At 37.9% G+C, this 26,039-nt stretch overlaps 1 protein-coding gene and 1 long non-coding RNA gene across 8 annotated transcripts in view; both read left to right on the top strand.

Moving 5' to 3' along the window:
* Positions 1-19,289, top strand: part of FYB2 (FYN binding protein 2) — a 125,277-nt gene extending 105,988 nt beyond the window's left edge. For 2 of the 7 annotated variants that reach the window (XM_053894833.1, XM_053894837.1), the window contains exons 14-20: positions 493-521; positions 1,950-2,010; positions 14,037-14,123; positions 16,369-16,450; positions 18,301-18,457; positions 18,563-18,596; positions 18,839-19,289. In XM_053894833.1, coding sequence (XP_053750808.1) covers positions 493-521; positions 1,950-2,010; positions 14,037-14,123; positions 16,369-16,450; positions 18,301-18,457; positions 18,563-18,596; positions 18,839-18,860 — 472 coding nt within the window. In that variant the 3' untranslated portion in view covers positions 18,861-19,289. Of the gene's footprint in view, positions 1-379; positions 1,406-1,949; positions 2,011-14,036; positions 14,124-16,368; positions 16,451-18,300 lie in introns of those variants that run through there. The other 5 variants (XR_008419451.1, XM_053894839.1, XM_053894846.1 and 2 more) reach the window with 5 other exon arrangements.
* Positions 19,290-21,637: 2,348 nt separating this feature from the next.
* LOC128774929 (uncharacterized) lies at positions 21,638-26,037 on the top strand. The gene is made up of 2 exons (XR_008419459.1): positions 21,638-24,860; positions 24,891-26,037. It is a non-coding gene; the product is annotated as an uncharacterized LOC128774929 (long non-coding RNA).
* The last annotated feature ends 2 nt before the right edge of the window (positions 26,038-26,039 follow it).

Here is a 26,039-nt window from a genome sequence, read left to right on the forward strand (position 1 = left end):
AATAATAATGAAAAAACTTGAAATGCTTCAAGAATTACCAAAATATGATCCAGAGACATTAAGAAAATGTTCTTGGAAAAACAGTGTTGATAGGCTTGCTGATGGCAAGTTGTCACAAACCTATTTGTCAAAAACGCAGTGTCTGTGAATTGCAGTGAAACAAGGTAGGCCTGTATTTGATGGGCATCTTGGAAGGTTTGAAGGTGGAAACAGGATCTTGTGAATGGACAGGGCAGAGCCTGAAGTTGTCTAGTTAGGGGAGGGAACTATGGGTGGTCCCAGGGGTACATAAGCTCATTTTTAAATGGTGGTGTGGAAGCAGGGGGACAGTTGATCAGAACAAAGCTACAGGAGAGGTTTGCTTCACATCTTTGCCTAGATGCATTTGCAGCAAGAAACCTAGTCACCAATATGTTATTTGAGATGGATCAGCTAATCTTTCTGAACCTGGCTTTTTTCCTTAACCCTTTTGTGTCTCCTGTCAATCAACAGTGCACTTTCCATTTCGCTGCCTGATTTAGGTAAGTGACATTCACTTACTACTGGCACAAAACTACTCAGTCCTGGCATATTCAGAGGCAGGGAAAGAGAAGTAGTAATCCTTCCTTCATTCCATAGTTAATGAAAGTTTGAGACATAAAGATCAAAGACCACATTTTATCCAACAGTATAACTTACGTTGGGGAAGATGAATAACGTTTCTCAAGTGCCTACTATATACCAGGCCTCTTAAAATCCCAGAAAAATAGTATCTTTTTAGGAAGCTCTAGGACCCATATCCATACCTTAGTGATCTGGGATTTGTACTCAAGTTTCTCTGATTACAAAGCTCGTGCATTTTACATTATACCACACAGCTCTTGTAGGATTTGACAGCCAAATCACCCTAATTAAGACCTAATAAGTTGGACATGATCAAGTTGCAGTACACTGACTAGCTGAATCAAGGATGGGTTACTGGAATATTCTTTGCTATAAAAACAATAATGCACAGATTAGTACATTGTCTGATCCATAGTATGATCTCAATACATGTACAGTGAGTTGAATCTGCCAGTAAGAAGGCCATGTGTTGTTTGCTGGTTTTGTTTGTAAGCCTTAGCCATGGTGGTACTTTGATTTCACTCTGATTAGGCAATTCAAATGTATATTATATTTCAGAAATATGAGTTTGCTGTACTAAATAACAAGTGAAGGTTATATAAATAAGCCTGGTAAAATCATAGGTCCCCCCCAAGTTTCCTTGGTCCACGTAAAAATCCAAAAAGCCAACATAGAATAGACATGCATTGTACTCGCAGCCAAATTTATGAAAAATCAAATATGAATTATGAAATTATACTAGAAAGTCTCAAACTCATTCAAGTGGTGAATCACTTAAACATGGGATTCTAGGTAAAGCACCAAGGAATGTGAATATCCCAAACTGAAAATGTCCAATAATTTTATGCAAGATTATTATAGAAGAACAGTTACCAATGGTTTGAAATCAAAATTAAGGAGGAAAAAAACATGAATATTTTACTTAAACTGTCTTTTGCCAGGATTTTGGAAAAGCCCTCTTACTGTTCTAGAAGTAAAACATCTTTGCCTAGTTCCAGGATGATGGGGAGCTATTCTAAAGATGACCCTTTCAGCAACTCATATTTTCTGAAAACATGCATGAAACTAAATAGACATAAATATGTATGTGTGTATTTGAGATACTAGGGCATGCCACTATTTTTTTAATCTCTTAATTGAATTTCTCCCCAAATGGAGATTCTTTTTGCTCTTTGATCCTTCCAGCCTGTGTTCTATGATCAGATTTTGATCAGACAGACATGGGGAGACACCTGGATAATTGGGTATTAAGGATAATGGTGGACATTGTGGGTAATTCGGAAAGCCCAGAAATTTGTATGAGCCATACCTAATAGTGGACTATTTTGTTCGTGTCTTGACCCTAGAACTTAGGTCTCAGGAAGTTATTATGTATGATAACGTCGATATAAATGAAAAAGAATCCAGGTAAGTCATTTTACCTCATTGGTCATCCCTACTGATACCTAATCCATTTCCTGATGGTTTGTTAAATATGGTCAGAGGGCCACCTCTTCAGAGCCTTAGAAACTGGATAAAAAGTCAGATTCTGATGTCCCTCCCCTCACTAAGAAGGGAAAACAGTGAATAATGTAGGTGATCTAACGGTAGTAGGTGATTCAGAAGTCACTGGAGCTTTGGAATCTGTTTCTTGCCTTTGAATCTAGAGACTTGAAACTCATTTTAATGCAACATACCCTGATTTAATAACCTCCTATGTACAAGGCAACACGGAGGATAGCGAGCAGTGTTTTACAGAGCCTCTGTCCTCAAAGACAGAATAACCATCTAACCAGAAAGAAACCATCCTGAAACTCGATGCCCCCTCTCTAGCTACTTGTTTTCTGTCCTCTCCCCCTCAACTAAATGACTGAAAAGAAAGGTCTCCTCTGCTTATCCTTGATTCATTTAGGGTTCTAATTTTTTTTTTTGTACTTACAAACACTATTGCTATAGTCTTCTGTCTTCTGTGAACATATCCTAGAATTTTCCTAGGAGAGACTCAGAAGGGAAGAGAAATGCCGAAGGGAATGCAAATTTATAAGAAAATGCCAACTTAGTTTCCAAAGTGGTTGTACCAATTTACATTCTTCCCAGCTGTTTGTAAGGGGAATATTGATCCACATTCTCACCAACACTTAGCACAGAGAGAATTCTTAACTTTGCCAGTTTTGTGGGTATAAAATACTAAGTGTTGAAACCATTTTAATATTCACCATTCATATCTTCTATCGAAGGCCCGTTCATACCTTTTTATTCTGTTTTCTTATTGCATTGGTGGTCTTTTTCTTATTTATTTATAGATTTTTTAATGCATTCTAGATATCATCTCTTTGTCAGCTATATATGATGCAGAGACCTTCTCCCCCATTGTAGCTTGACTTCGCAACATTCTTCCTAGTCTTCTAATGAATAGAAATTTTTAATTTTAATGTATTTGAATTTAGCAATTGAGTGTTGCCTTTGGCATCTTTAGAAGAAATCTTTATCCCAAGATCATATGATATCCTCCTATATTTTCTTCTAAAACTGCTGAATTTTTTGCCTTTTATATTTAAACCTTAGACGTATCTGGAACTGAGTTTTGTGTGTTGGTACTATAATGAAGTATCAATCTAATTAAATTGTCTTACATGTGGATAAATGTCCTGCATGATTAATTGAATAGTCCCACCTTTCCCCATGGATGTACAATGCCCTCTTTGTCATACCAAGCTTCCATGTCTGAAGGCCTGTGCCCATGCTCTCTATTCCAGTGTCCTTTCCATCTTAATAGCCTGGTGCTCTGAAAAAGTAGTTAGTAAGATATTACTACACAGAGGGGCACCTGTGTGGCTCAGTCAGTTAAGCATCCAACTTTGGCTCAGGTCATGATCTCATGGTTCATGAGTTCCAGCCCTGCATCAGGCTCTGTGCTGACAGCTTGGAGCCTGCTTGGGAATCTCTTTCTCTACCCTTCCCCCACTTGTGTTCTCTCTTCTCTCTCTCTCTCTTCCTCCCTCCCCCCTCTCTCCCTCCCTCCCCCTCTCAAAAATAAACATTAAAAAAAGATATTAGTACCCTGAGAAAGTAATTGCTATCTGTGCCTTGACATGTTTTAAGACATGATTCATGCCTAATGTACAGTTAAGTTCTATAAATGTCCCATGTGCACTTTAGAAAAATATGCCCTCTCTAATTGTTTGATACAACAATCCACTTAGGTTCTTCAAATCATTCTCTTGTTAAAATCTGTAGATTTATGAATTTTTAGATGTTGGAGCCATCAATATTTGAAAGAAACAGCTTCAAGTCTCACACAAATATGGTAGACTTGTCAGTCTCTTCCTAAAGCTCTGTCATGTTTTGTTTGATGTATCCTGAGGCTCTTTTGTTAGTTGCTTACAAAATTAAAAATATAGCGAACCTAATGTTTCTTCCTCATATGGTAGATGTCTCTATCCCTAATACTATTAATAACAAAAATAATAAGTAGTTCTTACTGGGGTCAGTAACTGTTACATACATTTAATATGTGTTAGTTCATTCAATCTTCACCACCATCCCATGAGGTAGATACTATTATTATACAAACATTTCAGAAGAGAGACTCAGGCATAGAGGTTGTTACTTGCCCGAGTTCACAGAGGTAGTAAAGTGTAGAAACAGGATTCAAACCCAATCCAGTAGTAAAGAGTTACTACTACACAATGTTGTATCTCCTAGTGACGCTCTGTCTTAACGTCTAATTTTCCTGATATATATCTACTGGAACTTTCTTTTAGTTAGGATTTCCCTACTATATTTTTAATCCTTTCATTTTCTGTTTTCCATACTCTCATTCATTGGGTCTTGAATAAATAGCCATAGAGCTGCATTTGGCTTTTTAAAATGCCAATATAACAATCTGTCTTAACTCCTACCTTGACCTTGGCCTAAGGTTCAATCTCCTGAAATACTGTGGTGCTGATGCTAGCATTTTCCACGGGACAAACTGGCCATTTGTGCTTGCATACTGCTTGCTGCTGTCTGGTTTCAGCTTAGTTGGCGGGGGCTGCTAAGGTACTGTGCACAGTACTTACTCTAAGGGTAAAGTGTAGCAATTTTTTAAGACACTTGAATCTAGTAGTTTTGTACTGGGAGCGCCCTTTCAGGATACTCTTCTGCCCTACAGCCAAATGAGGAAGTCCAACCTCTGAGCAAAAGGACAATGTAATCAGAGCTACACTTCAGGAAGAGTAAAGGGATCCTTCTTCAGAATGCTTTGGAGAGAAAGTATGAAGTAATACGTATGTTAGAATGTCATTATGATCGCTCAGATGAAAGATGATCAAATGTTCTCGGGGGGTGAAAGAAATGAAGGAGAGAAGAGATTTCAGGGGAGAACTTATGTGGATTTTGTTAAACTGTGAAATCCTCTGGTAGAAACCACATCCTCCTCATCTCTATTATCCAGGTCCTAATAGAGCACTTAGATGATGGTAGGTACCCAAGGAATATTTTGTGCATGAACGATGTTTACCACATCAGCCCTGTTAAATTCTGAACAAGACCTTCTTCATGTGATAGGGTAAATCTGTAGTTTGGCTTCACATACACTAATTATTAAAGGCATTTGTAGCAGATAGAACACTGGTGGAAAGAAAGTAGCAGAAGGGAGAGGGAAGATGATACCTTAATTCCTTTTTTCTTTTTAATGTTTATTTTTGAGAGAGAAAGAGCATGAGCTGGGGAGGGGCACAGAGAGGGAGACACAGAATCTGAAGCAGGCTCCAGGCTCTGAGCGGTCAGCACAGAGCCCGACGCGGGCCTCGAACCACAAACCGGATCATGACCTGAGCCGAAGTTGGACACTTACCTGACTGAGCCACGCAGTGCCCCGATACCTGAATTCTTATAAACTTGGCTAGTTTGCTTGTCATACTTTGGTAGATAGGTATTAGATTGAGGAGAAGCCTAAACAGCTCTAGATTAAGTTGTCACTAGGTATCCCAGACCTCTGCTTTTTATTTCCTTTTGTTCAGTAGAAGGTCTCTTAGGGGATTAGCAAGGGAAAGAAGAAGAGGGGGATCTTGAAAAGGACACTGGTACTGGAACATGGCGCCAGTGAGACCTGTGGCATATCCTCTTACTTCTCTGAGCCTCTGTTTCTTACCCATGATATGGTAATAAAAAATCCTCATCCTGCCAGATTCTTTAAGCTAACTAGATCCCTAGGAAAGCTAAAATAAGTTGACAAAGGGGCAGAGTGGACCATGATATTCACATGGCTAGCATGGATAGAAATTGGTATGACCTCTCTGAAAGAATAATTTGGCCATATGTATCCAAAATGCCCACACCCTTTACTTTACCCAGTAATTTGACTTCAAGCAATAAGCTCTGGTGAAAAAGGAAACATAAAAAAATTTAATGCATAAAAATGTGTATCTCAGAGTATTTATAAAAAGATGTTTAAAACCACCCACCCAAATACTGAAATATATAGTAATCTGCCAAGTATATGACAGTTACATATATGCTAAATATATACTAAAGAATTTCTAATGACATGGAGAAGTGTTACTCTATAATAACAATTAAAAAATAGAATGCAAAACTGTATGTATAGTATGATCTCAATTCAATTTTTAAAAGTGCTAGGAAGGATGTTTTAAAGGAAACTTAGAGGTCTTTGAGAGGTCAGATTATGCTTATTTTGTCTCTTTTCTACATCTTCCAATTTTTTAAATACTCAGAATTGTCACTGTGAAAACTAAATTGGTTAACAGCATAAAACTTGACACATAGGTGCTCAGAAAGTTTTCTTTAAATTTTTTTTAACATTTATTTATTTTTGAGAGACAGAGACAGCATGAGCAGGGGAGGGGCAGAGAGACAGGGAGACACAGAATCTGAAGCAGGCTCCAGGCTCCGAGCTGTCACACAGAGTCCAACGTGGGGCCCGAACCCACAAACCGCGAGACCATGACCTGAGCCAAAGTCGGACCCTTAACCGACTGAGCCACCCAGGCACACCAGTGCTCAGAAAGTTTTAGTTCCTTCTATGATACCCTCCCCTCCCTGCATCCTTTTATTTTTTCTTTGAATGGTCTTCGTTAAAAAGAATTTCTTACTGAACATTCCAAATGTAGAAAAATAGAATGTTATAATGAACCCTCATGTACCCATTACCCAGCTTTAAAAATTACCAATTTATGGGCAACCTTGTTTACACTGTCACCTACCTCCCAATCTCCAGTATTTTTTTAATTAACATACAGTATTATATCATTTTCATGTGTGTAATATAGGGATTTAACCATTCTATACATTACTCAGTGCTTATCATGATAAGTCTACTCTTAACCTCTTTCACCCACCCCACCACCCACCCACCTCTCCTCTGGTAACCATCAGTTCTCTATAGTTAAGAGTCTGTTTTTTGCTTTGTCCCTTTTTGTTCATTTATTTTGTTTCTTAAATTCCACATCTGAGTAAAATCATAGGGTGTTTGTCTTTCTCTGGCTTATTTCACTTAGCATTATATTCTCTAAATCCATCCATGCTGTTGCAAATGGAAAAATTTTATTCTTTTTTATGGCTGAGAAATATACCTGTGTGTGTGTGTGTGTGCGTGCATGCATACATGTTTTTTATACCACTTTTTGTTGTGGTTGTTACATACTACTTCTTGATCCATTCATCTATTGACGGACACTTGGGCTGCTTCTATATCTTGGCTGTTGTAAATAATGCTGCAATAAACATAGGGGTGATCTGTCTTTTTTCAATCAGTGTTTTTAATTTCTTTGGGTAAATACCCAGTAGTGGAATTACTGGATCATGTGGTAATTATATTTTCAATTTTTTGAGGAATCTCTATAACGTTTGCTACAGTGGCTACACCAGTTTGCATTCCCGACAACAGTGCATGAGGGTTCCTTTTTTCCACATCCTCACAAACACTTGTTGTTTCTTGTGTTTTTTATTTTAGCTATTCCAACAGGTGTGAGGTGGTATTTCATTGTGGTTTTGGTTTGCATTTCCCGTATGGCGAGTAAGGTTGAGCATCTTTTCATGTGTCGGTATGTCTTCTTTGGAAAAATGTTCTTCTCATTTTTATTTGGATTGTTTGGGTTCTTTTGTTTGTTTTTTGGTGTTGGGATGTAGGAGTTCTTTATATATTTTGGATACTAACCCATTATCAGATATGTCATTTGCAAATAGCTTCTCCCGTTCAGTAGGTTGCCTTTTAGTTTTGTTGTTTCCTTGGCTGTGCATAAAGAAGCTTTTTATTTTGATGTAGTCCCAATAGTTTACTTTTGCTTTTATTTCCTCTCCCTCAGGAGACAGATGCAGAAAACTGTTGATACAGCTTATGTCTGAGAAATTACTGCCTGTGCTTTCTTCTAGAATTTTTATAGTTTCAGGTCTCACACTTAGGTCTTTAATCCACTTTGAGTTTATTTTTGTGCACAGTATAAGAAAGTGGTCCAGTTTCATTGTTTTGCATATAGCTGTCTAGTTTTCCCATCACTATTTGTTAAAGACACTTTTTCCGATTGAATATTCTTCCTTCTGTATCAAAGATTAATTGACCATATAATTGTGATTTTACTTCTGTTTTTTCTGTTCCATTGATGTATGTGTCTGTTTTGTGTCTCTACCGTATTGTTTTGATTCCTATACCTTTGTACTGTATTTTGGAATGTGAGATTGTGATACCTCTAGTTTTATTAATCTTTTCAAGATTGCTCTATTTGGGGTCCTTTGTGGTTCTATACAAATTTTAGGATCGTTCTAGTTCTTTGAAAAATTGCTGTTAGTATTTTGATAGGGATTGCATTAAATTTCTAAACCAACAATATTGGTTATGTCAATCATTGAGCATGGAATAGCTTTCCATTTGTGTCAAAGATTACAGGTCTTTCATCTCCTTGGTTAAGTTTATTCCTATTTTATTTTTTGTGCAGTTATACATGGGATTGCTCAATCTCTCTGCTGCTTCATTATTAGTGCATAGAAATGTAACAGACTTCTGTATATTGATTTTGTATTCTGTGATCTTAATTCATTTATCAGTTCTAGCCGTTTTTTGGTGGAGTCTTTTGGGTTTTCTATATATATCATGTCATCTACAAATAGTGAAAGTTTTACTTTTTCCTTACCAATCTGAGTACTTTTTATTCCTTTTTCTTCTCTGATTGCTGTGGCTAAGATTTCCAGTACTCTGTTAAATAAAAGTAGTGAGGGTAGATATGTTTGTCTTGGTCCTAATCTTAGGGGTAAAGTTCTCAGTTTTTTACCATTGAGGATGATGTCACTTGTGGGTTTTTCATTTATGGCCTTAATTACGTTGAGGTATGTTCTTTCTAAACCTACTTTGTTAATGCATGCATCGATGTTGTACTTTGTCAAATTTTTTTTCTGCATCTATTAGAATGATCATGTGGTTTTTATCCTTTCTTTTGTTGATGTGACATATCATGTTGATTGATTTGTGAATACTGAATCACCCTTGCATCCCAGAAGTAAATCTCACTTGATTGTGATGGATTTTAATGTATTGCTGGATTCAGTTTGCTAATATTTCGTTGAGAATTTTTACATCTATGTTCATCGAAGATACTGACCTATAGTTCTCTTTTTTTTGTAGTGTTTTTATTTGGTTTTGGAATAAGGGTAATGCTGGCCTCATAGAATGAATTTGGAAGCTTTCCTTACTCTTCTGTTTTTGTTTTTTAATAATTTCAGAAGAATGGATATTAACTCTTTGAAAGTTTGGTAGAATTCACCTGTGAAGCTCTCTGGTCCTGGGCTTCTGTTTTTTGATTATGGATTCAGTTTCTTTGCTGGTAATCAATTTGTTTAAATTTTCTATTTCTTCTTGATTCAGTTTTGGTAGGTTATATGTTTCTGGGAATTTTTCCATTTCTTCTAGGTTGTCCAATTTGTTGGCATATAATTTTTCATAATATTCTCTTACAATTCTTGTATTTCTGCAGTGTCTGTTGTTTCTGCTCTTTCATTTCTGATTTTGAGTCTTCTCTCTTTTTTTAGGAGTCTCAAGATTTTTATCAATTTCATTTATCTTCTCAAAGAAGCAGTTCTTGGTTTCATCGATCCTTTGTATTATTTTTATTTTCTATATTGTTTATTTATGCTCTAATGTTTTTTATTGCCTGCCTTCTACTGGTTTGAGGGTTTTGTTCTTTTCCTAACTTCTTTGGGTGTAAAATGAGGTTATATTTTGATATTTTTCTTGCTGCTTGGGTAGGCCTGTGTTGCTATAAGCTTCCCTCTTAGAACAGCTTTTGCTGCATCCCAAAGATTTTGGACCATTATGTTTTCATGTTCATTTCTCTCCATGTATTTTTCATTTCCTCTTTGATTTCTTGTTTGACCCATTCATTGTTTACTAGCATGTTATTTAACCTCCCTGTATTTGAATTCTTTCCAGATGTTTTCTTGTGGTTGATTTCTAGTTTCATAGTGTCTTGATCAGAAAAGTTGCATTGTATGACTTTGATCTTCTTGAATTTGTTGAGACTTGTTTTGTGGCCTAATATGTGATATGTGCTGGAGAATGTTCCATGTGCACTTGAAAAGAATGTGTATTCTGTTCTAGGATGGAATGTTCTGAATGTATCTGTTAGATATATCTGACCCAATGTGTCATTCAAAGCCACTGTGTCCTTGTTGATCTTCTGTTAAGATGATCTGTCCATTGATATAAATGGGGTGTTAAAATCCCCTACTGTTGTATTACTGTCAATTGTTATTATCTGCTCTGTGTATTTGGGTGCTTCCATGTTGGGTGCATAAATATTTACAATTATTATATCTTCTTGTTGGATTGTTCCCTTTATGATTATACAGCATCCTTTGTCTCTTGTTACAGTCTTTGTTTTAAAGTCTATTTTGTCTGATATAAGCATTGCTACCCTGGCTTTCTTTTCACTTCCATTTGCATGATAAATACTTTTCTATCACTTCACTATCAATCTGCAGGTGTCTTTAGGTCTAACATGAGTCTCTTGCTGGCAGCATATAGATGGGTCTTGCTTTTTTTTTTTTTAATCCATTCTGTCACCCTGTGTCTTTTGATTGAAGTGCTTAGTCCATTTACATTCAAAGTAATTTTTGATAAGTATGTATTCATTGCCATTTTATTATTTGTTCTGTGGTTGTTTTACTCTGTTCCTTTCTTCTCTTGCTCTCTTCTCCCACAGTTTGCTGGCTTTATTTAGAGATATAGTTGGATTCCTTTCCTTTATTCTTTGCATATCTATTACTGGTTTTTTACTTGTGGCTACCACTAGATTCATATATAACATCTTTTGCGTACAGCAATCTATACTTCATTTATGGTTGCTTAAGTTTGAACCCATTCTTTACTCCCCTCCTCCCATTTTATGTAGATGTGTCATATTTTACATCCTTTTATTTTGTGAATCTCTTGACTGATTTTTTTTTAACGTTTATTTATTTTTGAGACAGAGATAGAGCATGAATGGGGGAGGGGCAGAGAGAGAGGGAGACACAGAATCGGAAGCAGGCTCCAGGCTCTGAGCCATCAGCCCAGAGCCCGACGCGGGGCTCGAACTCATGGACCGTAAGATCATGACCTGAGCTGAAGTCGGACGCTTAACTGACTGAGCCACCCTGGTGCCCCTTGACTGATTTTTATAGATATACTTATTTTTACTACTTTTGTTCTTCCTACTTTACTCCTACTTAAGTAACAGATACTTCCATTCAAAGATCCCCTTTAATATTTCTTACAGGGTTGGTTTAGTGATCATGAATTCCTTTACCTTTTATTTGGGAAATCCCTTATTTCTTCTTCTGTTCTGAATGATAGCCTTGCTGGATATAGTAGTATTCTTGGCTGCAGGGGTTTTTTTCTTTCAGCACTTTGAATGTATCATCTCACTCCTTTCTGGCCTGCAGTTTCTGCTAAAAAAATCAGCTGATAGCTTAATGGAGTTTCCCTTGCATGTAACTGTTTTATTTTGCTGCTTTTAAAATTCTCTCTTTGTCACTCTTTTTTTTGCCATTTTAATCACTAAGTGTCTTGGTGTGGACCTCCTTGGTTTGATTTGGTTGGGAACTTTCTGTGCTTCCTGGATCTGAATGTGTTTCTTTCCCTACCTTCTGGAAACTTTCAGCTATTATTTCATCAAATAAATTTCTGCCCCCTCTTCTTTGTCTTCTCCTTCTGGGATCCTGATACAATGAATGTTAATGCACTTGATGCTGTTGCTAAGTTCCCTAAGTCTCTTCGTTCTCCCCTCACCCCCCACCATTCATCTTGCTTCACATTACTTTGTCCTCCAGGTCTCTGATCAGTTATTCTGCTTCCTCTAACCTACCCTTTATTCCATCTAATATATTTTTAATTTCAGTTATTGAGTTCTTCATCTCTGACTGGTTCATTTTTGTTTTCTCTCTTTGTTGAGGGTCTCACTGGGGTTCTCCACTCTTTTCTCAAGTCAGTATCCTTATGACCATTATTTTAAATTCTCTATCAAGCATATTACTTATTTCCATTTTGCTTATATCTGCTACTGGTTTTGTTGTGTTTTTTTTTTTCATTTGGGACACATTCTTGTCTCATTTTGTCTAACTCTTCATGTCTGTTTCTATGTGTTAAAAAGTCACGTACACCTCCTGCTTTTGAAAGTAGTGGGTTTATTAAGAAGAGGTCCTACAGTGCCCTGCAAGGTATTGTACCCTGTTCACCAGAACCTGGTGCAGCTGGGGTCTCTCCTTTGTGTGTTGCATGAACCTTGCTGCTATGGCTGAGGTGCATTTGGCTCAAGTCCAGTCATCTGCAATGGCTCCCTACCTGTTGTAGGCAAGATTTGGTCCCTGTGTTTTTAGGTCAGACTGGGGCTTCCTTGGGTTTGAGTTGACTCAGACCAGGCATTTGCTAGAGATGCAATAGCACTGAACTGCAGGACAGTTCCCCTGTGTTGTCCTGAGAAGCTTGTTGGTGGGCAAGGCCTGTAATCATACCAGATGTCTGCCCCCAGCCTGCTGCTGGGGCCACAGTCTGACTGGTATGTATGATTATCTTCCCCTCTCCTGGAGCAGTTTGTAGTGTGCTGGCCCCTGTTGGGTCTGCTTGCACACTGCCAGGCTTGTGGCACTGCTTTGGACAAGCTCCAGTCAAGTGCTGAAGAAGTCAACAGGAGGAGGCAGGGGTGGGTGTGGTGCCAACAAGGTCCACCCTCTGAGAGGGGACCTGCAACTTCGCAGGCTGGGTTGGAAGGGGCAGATCCACAGAAGTGCATGGGGGTGAGGGGATTGGTGTTAGCAAGCTAGGTGGAGAGTGTTCACTGCATTGGTTCCCATAGGTGTCAAGCTTGGGGGTAGGAGAGGAAATGGTGCCCACCTACTCCTTTCTTCCTGGAGAAGATCCCTGTCCTTCCAGCACATGTTCTGAAATTAGTAAATCTCCCTTATGCCCCAGGTGTCTTTTAAACTGTTGCTTCTATGGTGTATCCCCTTGGAACTATTTGTTGTGCTGTCTCTTTAAAGAAAAGGGCACTGCTTTTTCTAGCCCTCTTTGCTCTCCCAGAGTTGATGGCACTGTTTTTTTTGGTTTTTTTTCTTTTTTTTTTTTTTTTTTTTTTTGATTGCACTGATTTTTAAACTTACAGGTGTTAAGCCCAACTGAATGTAAGAACTCATGAAATTTGGCCCCTCTAGTTTTCAAAGCTAAATGTTATTGGGGCGTGGGGTTCATCTTCCCCATGCCTGGGGTGTCTGTTTCTTTCCTTTCTCCTTGCCCACAGCATCCCTCCCTCCTTCCTCTGTACAGTCTTGAGGGTGGGTCTGTTTAGCTTCCTACAGTGACTCTGCCCTTCTGAGCCTCTTCCATATGGCCTCTTCTCTACATTTAGCTGTACAGAATCTGTTCTGCCAGTCTCCAGATTATTTTCTGGATTTTTTTACACTGATGTGGGTGTTACCTAGTTGTATCCATGGGACCAGGTAAGCTTAGGGTCTTCCTACTCCACCATCTTCCCCGGCTCTTCCCCGCATCCTTTGCTACTAATGTTAAACACTAGTTAGATTTGTCTCATCTCACGGTAATGATTAATATTATTCACGTTTTAGAGGCAAGGAAACTGAGGCTCAGGAAGGGAAATGTGATTATAAGCAGGTTGATCTCTTGCTTCTGGTTTCAAATTTGGATCACCACACATCAGAGGTCAGCAAACTATGGCCTGTGGGCCAAAATAGCTGGCCACTTGTTTTTGTAAATACAGTTACAACAGCAGAGTTTAGTAGTTACCATAGAGATGATATGGCTTTCAAAGCTTAAGATATTCACAATCTGGCCTTGACACAGATTATCCAAATATACTTCTAGATGATATTTTAATTTTTTTGTAAAACATACTTGTCCAGAAAATGCTGACATTTCCATAAATGTTTTAGTTCAATCTTTATCTACTTGCTCAAAATATTTTTCTCCTCAGAAATGAAGATAAACTAAAAACTTGGAAGCCCAAGTTTTTGATGGCAAAGGAAAAGAAAGAGAAAAAAGGTGTTGAAGAATCTGAAAGGTAGGTACACAGGTGCATTTACATTATAGCTTGTCTGCTGAAATTTACACCTCTTACTAGTTGTGTGACCTTCGGCAAGTCATTAAATTTGATTTTCACATTCCACATCGGTCATGTGAGAATAATAGCACCTACATCATAGTATAGTTGAGAGGATTAAAAGAGACAAAGAATATAAAAACGTAAAGTGCCACACACATTTATCTTCATCATCGTTGTCCATACTTTTGGTGGATAGGGAGTAAGGAAAACTTTCAAGCTAGCCTTTATCAAATGAGGAAAAACTTTCATCTTCTTTTAGGCTGTAAGAACTTTTCCTCTATAGATGGAACTTAAATTAATAATACACCAATTAGAACTTAAACTTTGAGAAACTGTGATCACATAACCAGATTAATTTCCCTGGAACACAATTCTAGCTATGACTACATTAGTGTTATAATTTAAAAAGTATATTGCAACTCAAGATCTAACCTTCATTCATGTGATTCGAGTTTCCAGAGTTGGCTATGGAGGAGGTGATGTTTTTACTGTCCCAGATGGTTACTATATGATCTGTGCTCTGGTCTTCTCAATTGTTAGGATAGGGCACTTTCCCCAAGACATCTATTAAACAGTCATTGAGCTGGGAACACTGTGTGATTTGTCTGCTCTAGGAAACCTGTCTAGAAAAGTACTATAAGGGAACCCCAAAAGGAAGCAGACATCTGTCTATATCAAATTTAAACTCAGAGGATGGCATAAAATGGCCATCTTTGGGTTTAGGCTGATGTAACTTTTCCCAAGTTGAAAAGATGTATTCAGAGACTAGAAAAGCATCTCTCCACCTAAACTTCATACTTTTACTTAGCATAGTAAAATAGAATTCCATGAGAGAAAGTATCAGTGAAATTGTTGACATCTCCTGCCCTGTCCCCTCCCTCTCGCAAAAATTTAGTATTTTAATGTACACATAAGTCTTTTCGGGAAACAATTTTCTAGTGCTTATTAAGTTCTTAAAACAAGCTGATATTATACTTTTATTTTCAACTGAGTAAATTTTACATTGCAGTTAGGAGTACCATATTCCTATTGATGTATCAATTTCTATGTCCTTTTTGTTCTTTTTAAAATGATTTCTGTCATAACTTACTCTACCAACAAGAAATGTTTTCTGTATTAGTTCAACCCTTTTATTATTCTCTATTTTATTATCTCTTTCTGAATCGATGATGACAAGTTTTCAGAGAAGTTGGGGAAGGATATAAAGCCATGCTATAAAGGCATAGAAATAGCCCACCTTCTAAGATGTTCCAAGATGTAGACTTTGTGTATGGGTGTGTGTGTGTGTGTATGGAAAAGGTAGATTGGGGCCAGATTAGAAAATGCCCTGTGTACCACCCTAAGGAATTTGCCTTTATCTTATGGGCAGTAGAGACAGATGAAAGATTTTAAGCAAAAGATGACATGATCAATTACATTTTAGAAAGATGACTCTAGAGATCAGTATGCAGATGGATTTGAGAAAGGAAAGGCAAAAAGAAGATGGTATCTCAGGCAAGAAATGAAATGTGTCAGTGGCTGTAGTCTTGGGACAGAATGAAACAGATGCAGGAGACACTCCTGAATAAAACTAATATGACCTGCCTTTTTTCCTTCTGTCAATATATTAAACTGCTAAAAAAGCACCAATCCCCACATGAAGAGCAGGAAGGAGGAAATGGGAGGAGTTAAGAGGGTAATCAGTCTCTGCTGTATCTATCCCCTTTTATGTGCTGACAATTTTGCACCTATTTTGTGGCAACTTGCTTTATTTTCTTAATTCAGTTCTTCTCCAGAACCATTCTGCAAACAGGACAGGTCTCTGATTGAAACACAGAGATTTATGATTTTTGTAAACAAGTTAATTATACTTTGAAGTCTGATTTAGAAAAGTTTCTTGTTTAACCAATTTTATTTTACTCCAAATTATCTTGGTATCCAAAAAGAAACCACAACTTTTTAATTACAGGAAAAAGCAACTGGTATTACTCACCCTGCTCAGTTGTTCTGACACCCTGCTCTAAGTGGAAACATATATATATATATTTCTATACACCCCTAGATATATAGGATTATATGATTTTATATAAAAGTATACATATACACACAAAATTATACCTGAATTTATCCTGAAGTAGAATGAGTTTATAGATTTGGAAATTTAAGTGTTTTATTATGGTACATTCAACTCTATCTGTGTATTTCTTGCCCCTTAATCTCCTAGAAATTTCTTTAGAACCAAGAAGCAAAACTTAGAAAAGATCAGAATGGAAAAAGAAGAAAAACGTTTCAGAGAACAATTTGAGGTATGTTCTCCTCTGAAGGTAAATATTAAAGTAGAAATTCCTTGCCTTTAATGTTGTTAAAGATTCTACAAGAGTTTTGCACCTTTGCCTCTGGGGTAGATACGATCCACTACTGATACTGCTATTTCCTGATGCATTTCTATATGATCATGCCTTTGTACATGCTAGCCTCCTGGAAAAACTGCTGAGTTATTCTTTAAGGCTCTGTTCACATGTTACCCACTCTGCCTAACAGCCTGTGTATGTGTGTGTGTTCTGAACTAAACTCGAGTCCTCACTGAAGGAGAGATTTTGTCTCATTCCTTGCTTCCCAGGTCCTCACATACCTGGATACAGTGTTCACTGAATGACTGAATGATTAAACAAATGAATAGCTGAATGAGTGAATGAAGGAAGCAGTATCTAGGGCTCCTTGACTTTTTCTGTCATTAAGAATCCATGGAGGATTTCCTGGGGCACCTGGGTGGCGCAGTCGGTTAAGCGTCCGACTTCAGCCAGGTCATGATCTCGCGGTCCGTGAGTTCGAGCCCCGCGTCAGGCTCTGGGCTGATGGCTCGGAGCCTGGAGCCTGCTTCCGATTCTGTGTCTCCCTCTCTCTCTGCCCCTCCCCCGTTCATGCTCTGTCTCTCTCTGTCCCAAAAATAAATTAAAAACGTTGAAAAAAAAAATTAAAAAAAAAAAAAAAAAAAAGAATCCATGGAGGATTTCCTGAATTCCAAGGTTCAAACGGTTCTCCCTTCTGATTTCATATACTGTCACCAGGAGATTTTTTTAATTTAAGAAATATGAATAGCGTCCCAGATCCTGGATTGAGAATGTGTGCATCCTGCTCATAAAACTTGTCCAAGTCACTACTAATCCCCATTACCAAATGTATAAAGGTGAGGCTTCTTAACATGGCACAGAAACCTCTTCATGTCATACCTTTGCTTGTCTTTCTGGTTTTATTTCCTGCCATTCTTTATTTACCTTGTACTTCATGCTTTGGCAACAAACTATGCATAGTTCTGTCCTCAATCACCTGTCCTACTGTTCCCTTCCTCTAGGCATTTGCTTGTTCCATTCCAACTGTCTGGTACATTCTTGTTACTCTTCGCCATCTGACTAGCTCTTACTCATTTATCAACCTCCAGTTAGCTCATCTTCTCTCCTCCAGGAAGACCGACCCACACTTGCTCATTAAGGAAATTACTCTTCCTCTCTATACCTCTGTATTTGAGCTTATTACATTATTGCAATTATGTGTTCACCAATTAACCGATGAGCTCTTAGAGGACAGAATTATCTTTATATCCATGTGTGGAACAGAATAAAATTACCTTTATAAATGTCCAAAAATGTTTTTGGACTGGATAAAAAAAGGAATATACATGACTTCCTTGTAATCATTCATAACTCCTGCTTTTTTAATAGAGTGTGTGCAAGTGGGAAAGAGGGGCAGAGTGGGGAAGAGAGAGTCTTGAGCAGACTGCACCCTCAGTGTGGAGCCTGACCCAGGGCTCAATCCCATGAGGTGAAGCAAAATCAAGAGTTGGGATGCTCAACCGACTGAGCCACAGATTTTTCTCTTTCCCTCTTATTTTTTAAACTTCTCCATTCCTGAGTTTGGGGGTAACTTTATTACTGGAATGGCTAACATACCTATTTCTTTACACCCATGTTAGAGACCTCTCATCCACCAAAATTTATTCTAGTACAATTAGATAACAGGGATGAAAATACTTTGAAAATATGATTATACCAAATTAAATGTAAGACTGTGGCATTTTACTATTATTTTATGTCCTCCATCAATTTTGTTAGAATAAAAACTATGCACACATAGTCTGACTAGTAATTTCTTGTTTCAGTATGATAAAGAGATTACTGTCATCAACACAGCAGTGGCACGTTCCAGGAATTCCAGAAATGGAATGTTTGATTTGCCAATAACCCCTGGAGAAGAACTGCAAGTCATTGACACCACTGAAGAAAATCTAGTGATTTGTCGCAATTCTAAAGGCAAATGTAAGTTACTGGCTTATCACCCATAAGATTTCAGTCACTGTTGAAGAAAAATCTGAAAGCATTCTATACCTTTGAGACTAGTAATAGTGATTTTTGTTTCTATAGATGGATATGTACTACTTGAACATCTAGATTTCAAGTAAGTGGTTTGATTTTATACTACAAATCATGAATCCTAAATATAAAAGTGTTGTGTATGTCAGTCTCAAAGAAAGACTACCCAATTTATTTAAATTCCGGAAAAGTTTTAAGGATTACTTTGGTATTTTTATGCTCTGTATAGAAGTCTGATAACAGGAAACGCAATAATAGTCTCTTGCAAACTGGGTAAGAAATCTACCACTCACTACTCCGTGGGCCTCTACCTTTCTGTTTTCTCAGGCATCAAGGTTGGTCGCCTTAGGAAGATGAAGCTCCAGGTGCAGGGGCTCCACTAGGAAGGACTAATCTGAGACCTTAGTTCTGCCTCACCTGTTTCAATTCACAGGTCAATTGGGATGGTGGGATCTGTGGAACTGGAGAAGAGAAAAACAAATCCTCCATATTTAGATGTTGGTTTTACTCCTAAATGGTTATCTTTCAATGTCTATTTCAGTATCTATTTCACTGCTGGCTCAAGAGAATGTGAAACTGTGTGTGTTAGCATTTGAGCACTTATTTAATGAGCCATAGCCAAAGTTAGAAATCATGCCTTATGGCACCTAGGCAGTTGTGCAGATGGTTAGTTTGCTTCTAATATTAGTATACGAGTGTTTATAATTTCTAGAAGATGTTGTGCATTTAAATTGCATGTAATTCTGAAAAATAAATAATGTAACCAAGGTCTTTTAAATACTCAGATTTAAGGTATAATCTTGAATGTAATTATGGCTCAGTCTTTAAAAAAAAAAAAATCAAGGTAAAAGTAAGTGTCCTTCTGCTTTATCCGAAAACCAAAATCAGACAAATGCTATTCAATATTGGCTTCCTTGGGGAACAGAATGCTAAAAAGCAATTTATTCCTAAAGGAAGAGCCTAAATTAACACAATTTTATATATATACTGTCAGTTTAAAACATCCTGTCATCCAAGTAAGAAAAATAATTCTATGCCTGAATACCTATTCAAATAGAATTAATGTTATTTACAGTTCCACTTTGTTTTTACATGATGTGCACTGCCTGTCCATGAGATAAATTGTACATAGGCATACAGCTGTTTTAAGTGGCTTCTTCAGCCCTGAAAAACCAAACAATTCTGCTCGATTGTTTAGACAGGCTGAGTCTAGTCTACAAGGGTGTAATGGAATTTGTCTCATGACCTAATTCTTTAGACTATGAAACTATTTTTTTAAGCTTCTAGGTTCTTTTATCTTCTTTCTCATGTTCCAAATGGCACTCACCAATAAAGGCCAAGCATAAAAAGTATCCATTAGAGGAAAGGGGAATGTGGCAGCAGGGTAGGAATAGTCTAGGCTTACCTCCTCCCATGAATGCAATGGGTAACTATCAAATCGTCCTAAATACCCCAGAAATCAATCTGAAGACTGGCAGAACAAACTCCCCAACTGAAGGTGGAGAAGAGGCCACGTCAAAGAAGGTGGGAAGGGCCAGAGACAAATGGATTGCAGTCGCTACAGTGGGTAGGGCCACCTGCAGGAATTAGCACAGTGCCACACTCACTACCTCACTTGCTGACAACACCGAGCCCCACCTCCCCATGTTCTAGAAGAACTACTTTCCCAGTCAGCTTGCTTCAGGCTGTGTGGCCGGCTCCCTCCCCCAGGAGCTGGGCCCAAACCCCTGGCGACACCATGTCTCCAGCCCATTCCAACCTGGGAGTTTTGTGTGGCCTCGGTTCCTGTGGCAGCAGACTTAGTTAAAACGCACCACATTCTGGCCTGGGACACTGCCTGCAACAGGCAAAGAGCCTCTGCAGACTACTGGCCTGAAGGCTAAAGCAGCCCGGGCACACACAGTACACAGCAGTGACCCTCCTGGAAGGGCACGAGAGGACCCCTTCTTCACAAAGCTATTAGGCTGAAGACCAGGAGACGTCACAAGAATTTTTCCCAAATGAAAGAACCAAGACGAGCCACAGCTGGAAACCTAACCAAAATAGATACAAGTCACTTGCCTGATGAAGCAATGATCATAAGCATACTCACGGGACTTGAGAGAAGACTGGAACGTATCAGTGAGACCCTTAACACAGAGATAAGGAATAACACAGCAGAAATAAAGGGCTCAATCCATAGACTGGGAATACATTGCTGCTTGGACCCCCCTGAATTACAGCTACTCCATGAGAGGCCAGCACAGCCCTCTCGCACACTCCAGGGAAAAGACCTATTGCTGTGGGCACTGTAGAAGATGAGGCTACGTATGGCCTGTGGACAAGGAGGTGAGTGAGAGGCTGAGCAGAGACCTCTCCTCCAACAATCCTGTGCAGAAGAGTCAGAAATCATGTACCCATCTTGCCACCTCATCACACAGTCACTTGTTCTGATTCAGTAGCTCAGCTCTGAGCCTCACTTGCCTCAGTAAAACAGGGCTACTCTGTCTCCCTCTCTGCCCCTCCCTGGCTCACACGCTCTCAGAAATAAATTTTAAAAAGGCTGATAACACTCAACCTGTCTACTTCACAGTGTTATCAGGCTGTCCTATTAATGCAATAATACAAATGTGTCCTAAAATCCTTAATGTGCAATACTGTGTACATATTATTTTGATACCTGGTGTTTTCTGTAGGTGGAAGATGTTAGAAACAAAAATATGGTTTTGAACATTCAAATCTTAAGACTTGAAAGAATGGCTGGGATGTTCTAGGTAAATTGAATATTTTGTGTTTTTAAAATATAAACTACCTAATTACTATTTGATATGGAGTATGTTTTTAGGAAGAATAACTGCTTCTATCCATAACTAATGTTATGTATCTATTTCACTAATTTCAGCCACATTTCTCCCATTCTTTAAATCACAGCATTCAAACCAAGTATCTCATTATTTATCTGTGAGGTTTATTAAGGTCAACACTGTAACTAATACTTGAGTGCTATCAAAGCAGATGCCATCTGTCTCCTACAAACCCTAACCTAGCATAAAACTTCAATAGAAAGATGGACTTTTTAATTTTATATAAAGACAACAGCATCCAAAGGTACTTGACCTTAAAGGAGGCTAACATTGGCACACTCAACTTCACGTAGGGGCCAGGCCTCCAGCAACCTGTATGCCTGCCCCAACAAGACCTTCCCTTCCTCCTTTTGAGAACCTCTGAATCGCTTGCTCTTCCAAGAGGACAGAGCTTTCTCTTGACCAGGCCCTCTCCTGTACATCTTCAAAACTTTTGAAAGAATAGGAAGAGAAAAAAATGAATATATAATAACAAATTCCTAAGAAGTGCTTCTTTGGGGACAAAAGAGTAGGGATTATTTTTTCTTCACCTTCTTCAAACTTCCTGTACTTTACAAATTTCCTACAATAAGTATCCATACCCATGCAATTGAAGAAACAAAAGAAAAACATTTTAACTAATAAAAGCAAATCTCTTTAAAGTTTGTAGAAGGCAAATTGAAATCTTACATGTTTTTCAAGCAGATTACCATACAGTATTTTTCAGAGAGTTGCATTTAGAGAAGTATGAGTGGCAACCATTTTAAGTACATAGGCTTACATCTACATTGTTCGTTTTCTACCCTACAAAGCCTTTAGTGTAAAATTCTGTTGTTTTTTACACTGAGGTCCTTTCCCTTCCTATCCGATGGTTGGGGTTAGCAGATTTTTTTCCTCTGTGATTTGTATGCACTGGTGTTATTCCTGTAAAATTAAGGTCCCTAGCCAGTTGACTTTTCATCACAGGGGCCCTTATAAGAAGAGGAAAGCAGAAGAGCCAGCCAGTCAGAGAAAGGTAGTGACAGAAGAGGCAGGAGAGATTCAAGCATGAACCACCACCCCCCACCCCGCCATGGCGGGCCTTGAAGCTAAAGGGAGCCACAGGCTAGGGAATGATGGTGGCCTCTAGAAGCTGCGAATGATCCCTAGCCAATAGCCACACAAGAAATGGGATTTCAATCCCATAGCAGCATGCACCGAAATTCTGCCAACAATCTGAAGCAGCCTTGAAACAGACGATTCCCCAGAGCCCAACCCTACCAGTGCTTTTGTGACCTTGTGTCACAGCCTGTGTGACCTGAAGAAGCAACACCAAACTTCTGACGTACAGAACTGTAAGATATTAAACTGGTGTTAAGTCACTGGTTTATAATAATTTGTTATGGCATCAATAGAAAATACAGTGGCTAAAGTTAGAAACTACAATGTACAACAAAAAGTAGTACGAAATCTTCAAGGAATCACAGGCGATCTTTTCCTTCAACAGCTTTCTCTCTAACTATTAACTGATGTGTAGAATATTAGCTTAATGACTGAGCAGAAACAAAAATAGCTTTCACATTAACCAGAGACTTTAATTTGATCTCGTGAAAAAAGCTTATAAGCAATCAGGATGCTTTTCTCTTTTGTGTTTGTTACCTGTGAATACGCACAGTGCAAATATGAATCAGGGAGAACCTAGAAGTATGAAGTGCCATGTACTTCAAGATGACAGCTTCACCACGTGGTTACTGGAAGACAGAGCCTTCTCACTGATCATTCGACACCCACAAAAAAATACCTAACAAACAAAACTGAAATTTGAATCTCTGGTTATTAAAACACAAAAGCACTCCAAGTCAGGGCTTTTTTCTTTTTCTTCCTGAAATCGTAAAAAATGATCCCAATTTCAACAGTTTTAAAAAGATTTTTTAATAGGTTACCAAGTGCTTCAGCAGGTCAATGTGTCAGTCAATGGGATTTTTTGTTTTCTTTTTCAAAGATAGGCTAGGCAAGAATGAACACAGGATGCTCTTAAAATTTTTTGGAATAATAGCCAATCTTGTATTTTCTTGATTGTCATGGTGATAACCTAATGGCTATCAACTTTCAGTTTTATTTGTTGCACTTAAAACCCACCGTATGATATTTCAGCATATATGACAAAGAACACAGGAGTTCTTCTTAAAACATTTTTTAGATTACTATGCTGAGAGGTCACAGTTCTCTAACAATTTCACATTAAACACACAAAACATTATACAGCCATACATATTTGTGAACAGTCTTGAAAGAAAGCTGTGTTTTGGTACATTAAGGCAGATTCAGCCAACATTTTAAGAAGTTCTGAATACATGTCGCCACAAAAGACAAATTCGACATTTGAATATTTGATATTTTCAGGAAATTTTAAGTCACTTAAAATACCATAATTTGGTATTCTGGTGTAACTGTGGTCTTAAACATTTTTTCTTACCACGTAAGACTTAGCTAAAATCAAGATACTCATCCCATCAGTATCAAAGATACCTATTTAAAAAAAAAAAAGGAAGGGATCCTACCTTAAATAGGATGATAAACCCTGTGTTTAAGTGAGGGCCTTCAGTTTCTCACACGTCTGTGAGGTAGGTTATTGTCCACATTTTGTAGATGAGAAAACACAACCAAACCGAGAATCAGATTCCAAACTAGATTTTTGTTCTTTGCTCTGCACTATTTCTTGCCTTCACAAACATGTTAAAGGGCTGAAATATAAAGATTGCTATTAATTTTAAAAACATGAGAAAGCAGCCAACATTTTGCCAAAGTGACTTAAAAAGTAAAGCAATGTAAAAGGAATAGAAAAATACATCCAGTGAACAGCTTCTGACAGGGGAAGGCCTGGCCACAGGAGCCTGAAAACAAACAGGCAAAAAAGCACACAAAGTAACCATCTGTGAAGGGCAGATGGAAGGAAAAAGGAGAGGAATTAGAAAAAAGATAGTTCAAATTTTTGACTCATTATAACTATTCCTCTAATTTGAGAAGGCACAATTAAGGTGTATTTGTTTACAACAATGGATCTAGTTCTTTTTCCATCCCGGAAAATGTCATCGATCTTGAAGAATGGCCTTTCTTTTTAACAAAACTAACTGAAAAGGCATTTTTGGCCGTGAAAAATAAATGCTTACGTTAGCAGCAAAAAATTAACTATGCAGTTCTCCTTGAAGAGAACATTCCTATTCCTTCTTGAAATTTTAAATCAACACACAGTAGTTAACCTTCAAAAAAGTCACATGTATGAACCTCCTCAAAATTCTATCTATGTTCAGAAAAATTTCCATGCTAGGATATTCTACAAATACTTAAGTTTTTGTCCTGGAAAAAGCACACTACTCTAGGGTTTCCTTAATTGCACTTTAAATGTAACTGAAATTTACCTCCCTTGCTTGTCCGAATAATCATAAGCTACTTCCCTAAGAGCTAAACTGCTTTAGATATAAACGGTAATTACTGAAGGTCACATCACAGTCATGGCCACAAGCTGGCACTGCTGTACGAGGCTGGCGGTAAACACGGACACTGGCTCCCACCAATAGTGAAAGCCCACAGTCTGCTTGCTAACTTTGAGACCTAACCTGATTCTTATCAGGTCATGGCTGAGAAAGTTCAACTCAAACGCAAGCCAGTCTAGACTGTGAGTGCTATTATTCGTGCTATTTCTGTTCAGTGGCATCAAATGTATCACGATTATATGTGGAAGAGCTAGTAAGGATGCCAGCAACTTGTTTAAGGAACGTATCATTTTGAAAGCTCATCAAACACGTTACATTTTAAACTTTTGTAAGATCTGGGAGACTATCAAGCCCATAATTAGGTAGTCTGTGAATAGAAATATACTCTATGAAAATAGTGTTACTCATCTAAATACACATACAAAATGAAAAATTACCAACCTGTATATGAAATTTAGGGAAGCCCAATTCAGATATCAGTCAAAAACTATGATAAGTTAAGTTAGGGGCTGGGGCCAGTCTTCCTTTTTATAAAAGCTTGTGCTACTTAGAATTATCTAAGTAAAATGATTCATGCCTAAAAGTTTTTCTAGTATTTTGTAAGCACCTCAATAACTCAGAAGTACTTTTAAATATCAATATGCTAATCATAAATACTTCAGATAATTTAGTTAGTACAATCAACCAGTTCAAATAATTAAACTAAGAAATATTCAATTAAGACTATTTTATGTCACTCTAAGACTTGAAAGCAATCTATCTGATTTATCTTTATTACTCAGCTACTCACATGTTTCAGTGAGTCACCGGGTCTCCCCTGGAGGCAGGTGGCATACACAGAGCCATGATCATCGCTGAATACATGTACGGCATTAAAGCTTTCTGAAGGGCTCTGTGGTCCTGCTTCCTCATCTGGAAAATGGTTACCTCGCAAGGTTACTGTAATGTATTAAATAAGTTAATAGATACGGTCTGGGGATCTAAAAGTCACTATAAAAATGTTTGGAACACTTCCAACACTTCAAATTAGTCATATTTTGCTTATGCTAAGTGCATATGATGTTTTAGCATGTTTGGCTTTCTGTATGACTTTTGCCATTTGTATTCCAGAGGGCAGTTATATTAATTTTTTTTTCAAGTATTTACCTTTAAAATGATTCACGGAACAAATACAGAACATTCACACTATAAAACCCCTAAATATATACAAAGTGAACACTAACACAAATCACA

Source organism: Panthera pardus, unplaced genomic scaffold, assembly GCF_024362965.1.
Source record: "Panthera pardus isolate Hobbes unplaced genomic scaffold, ASM2436296v1 HiC_scaffold_11, whole genome shotgun sequence".
NCBI classification, from domain to species: domain Eukaryota; kingdom Metazoa; phylum Chordata; class Mammalia; order Carnivora; family Felidae; genus Panthera; species Panthera pardus.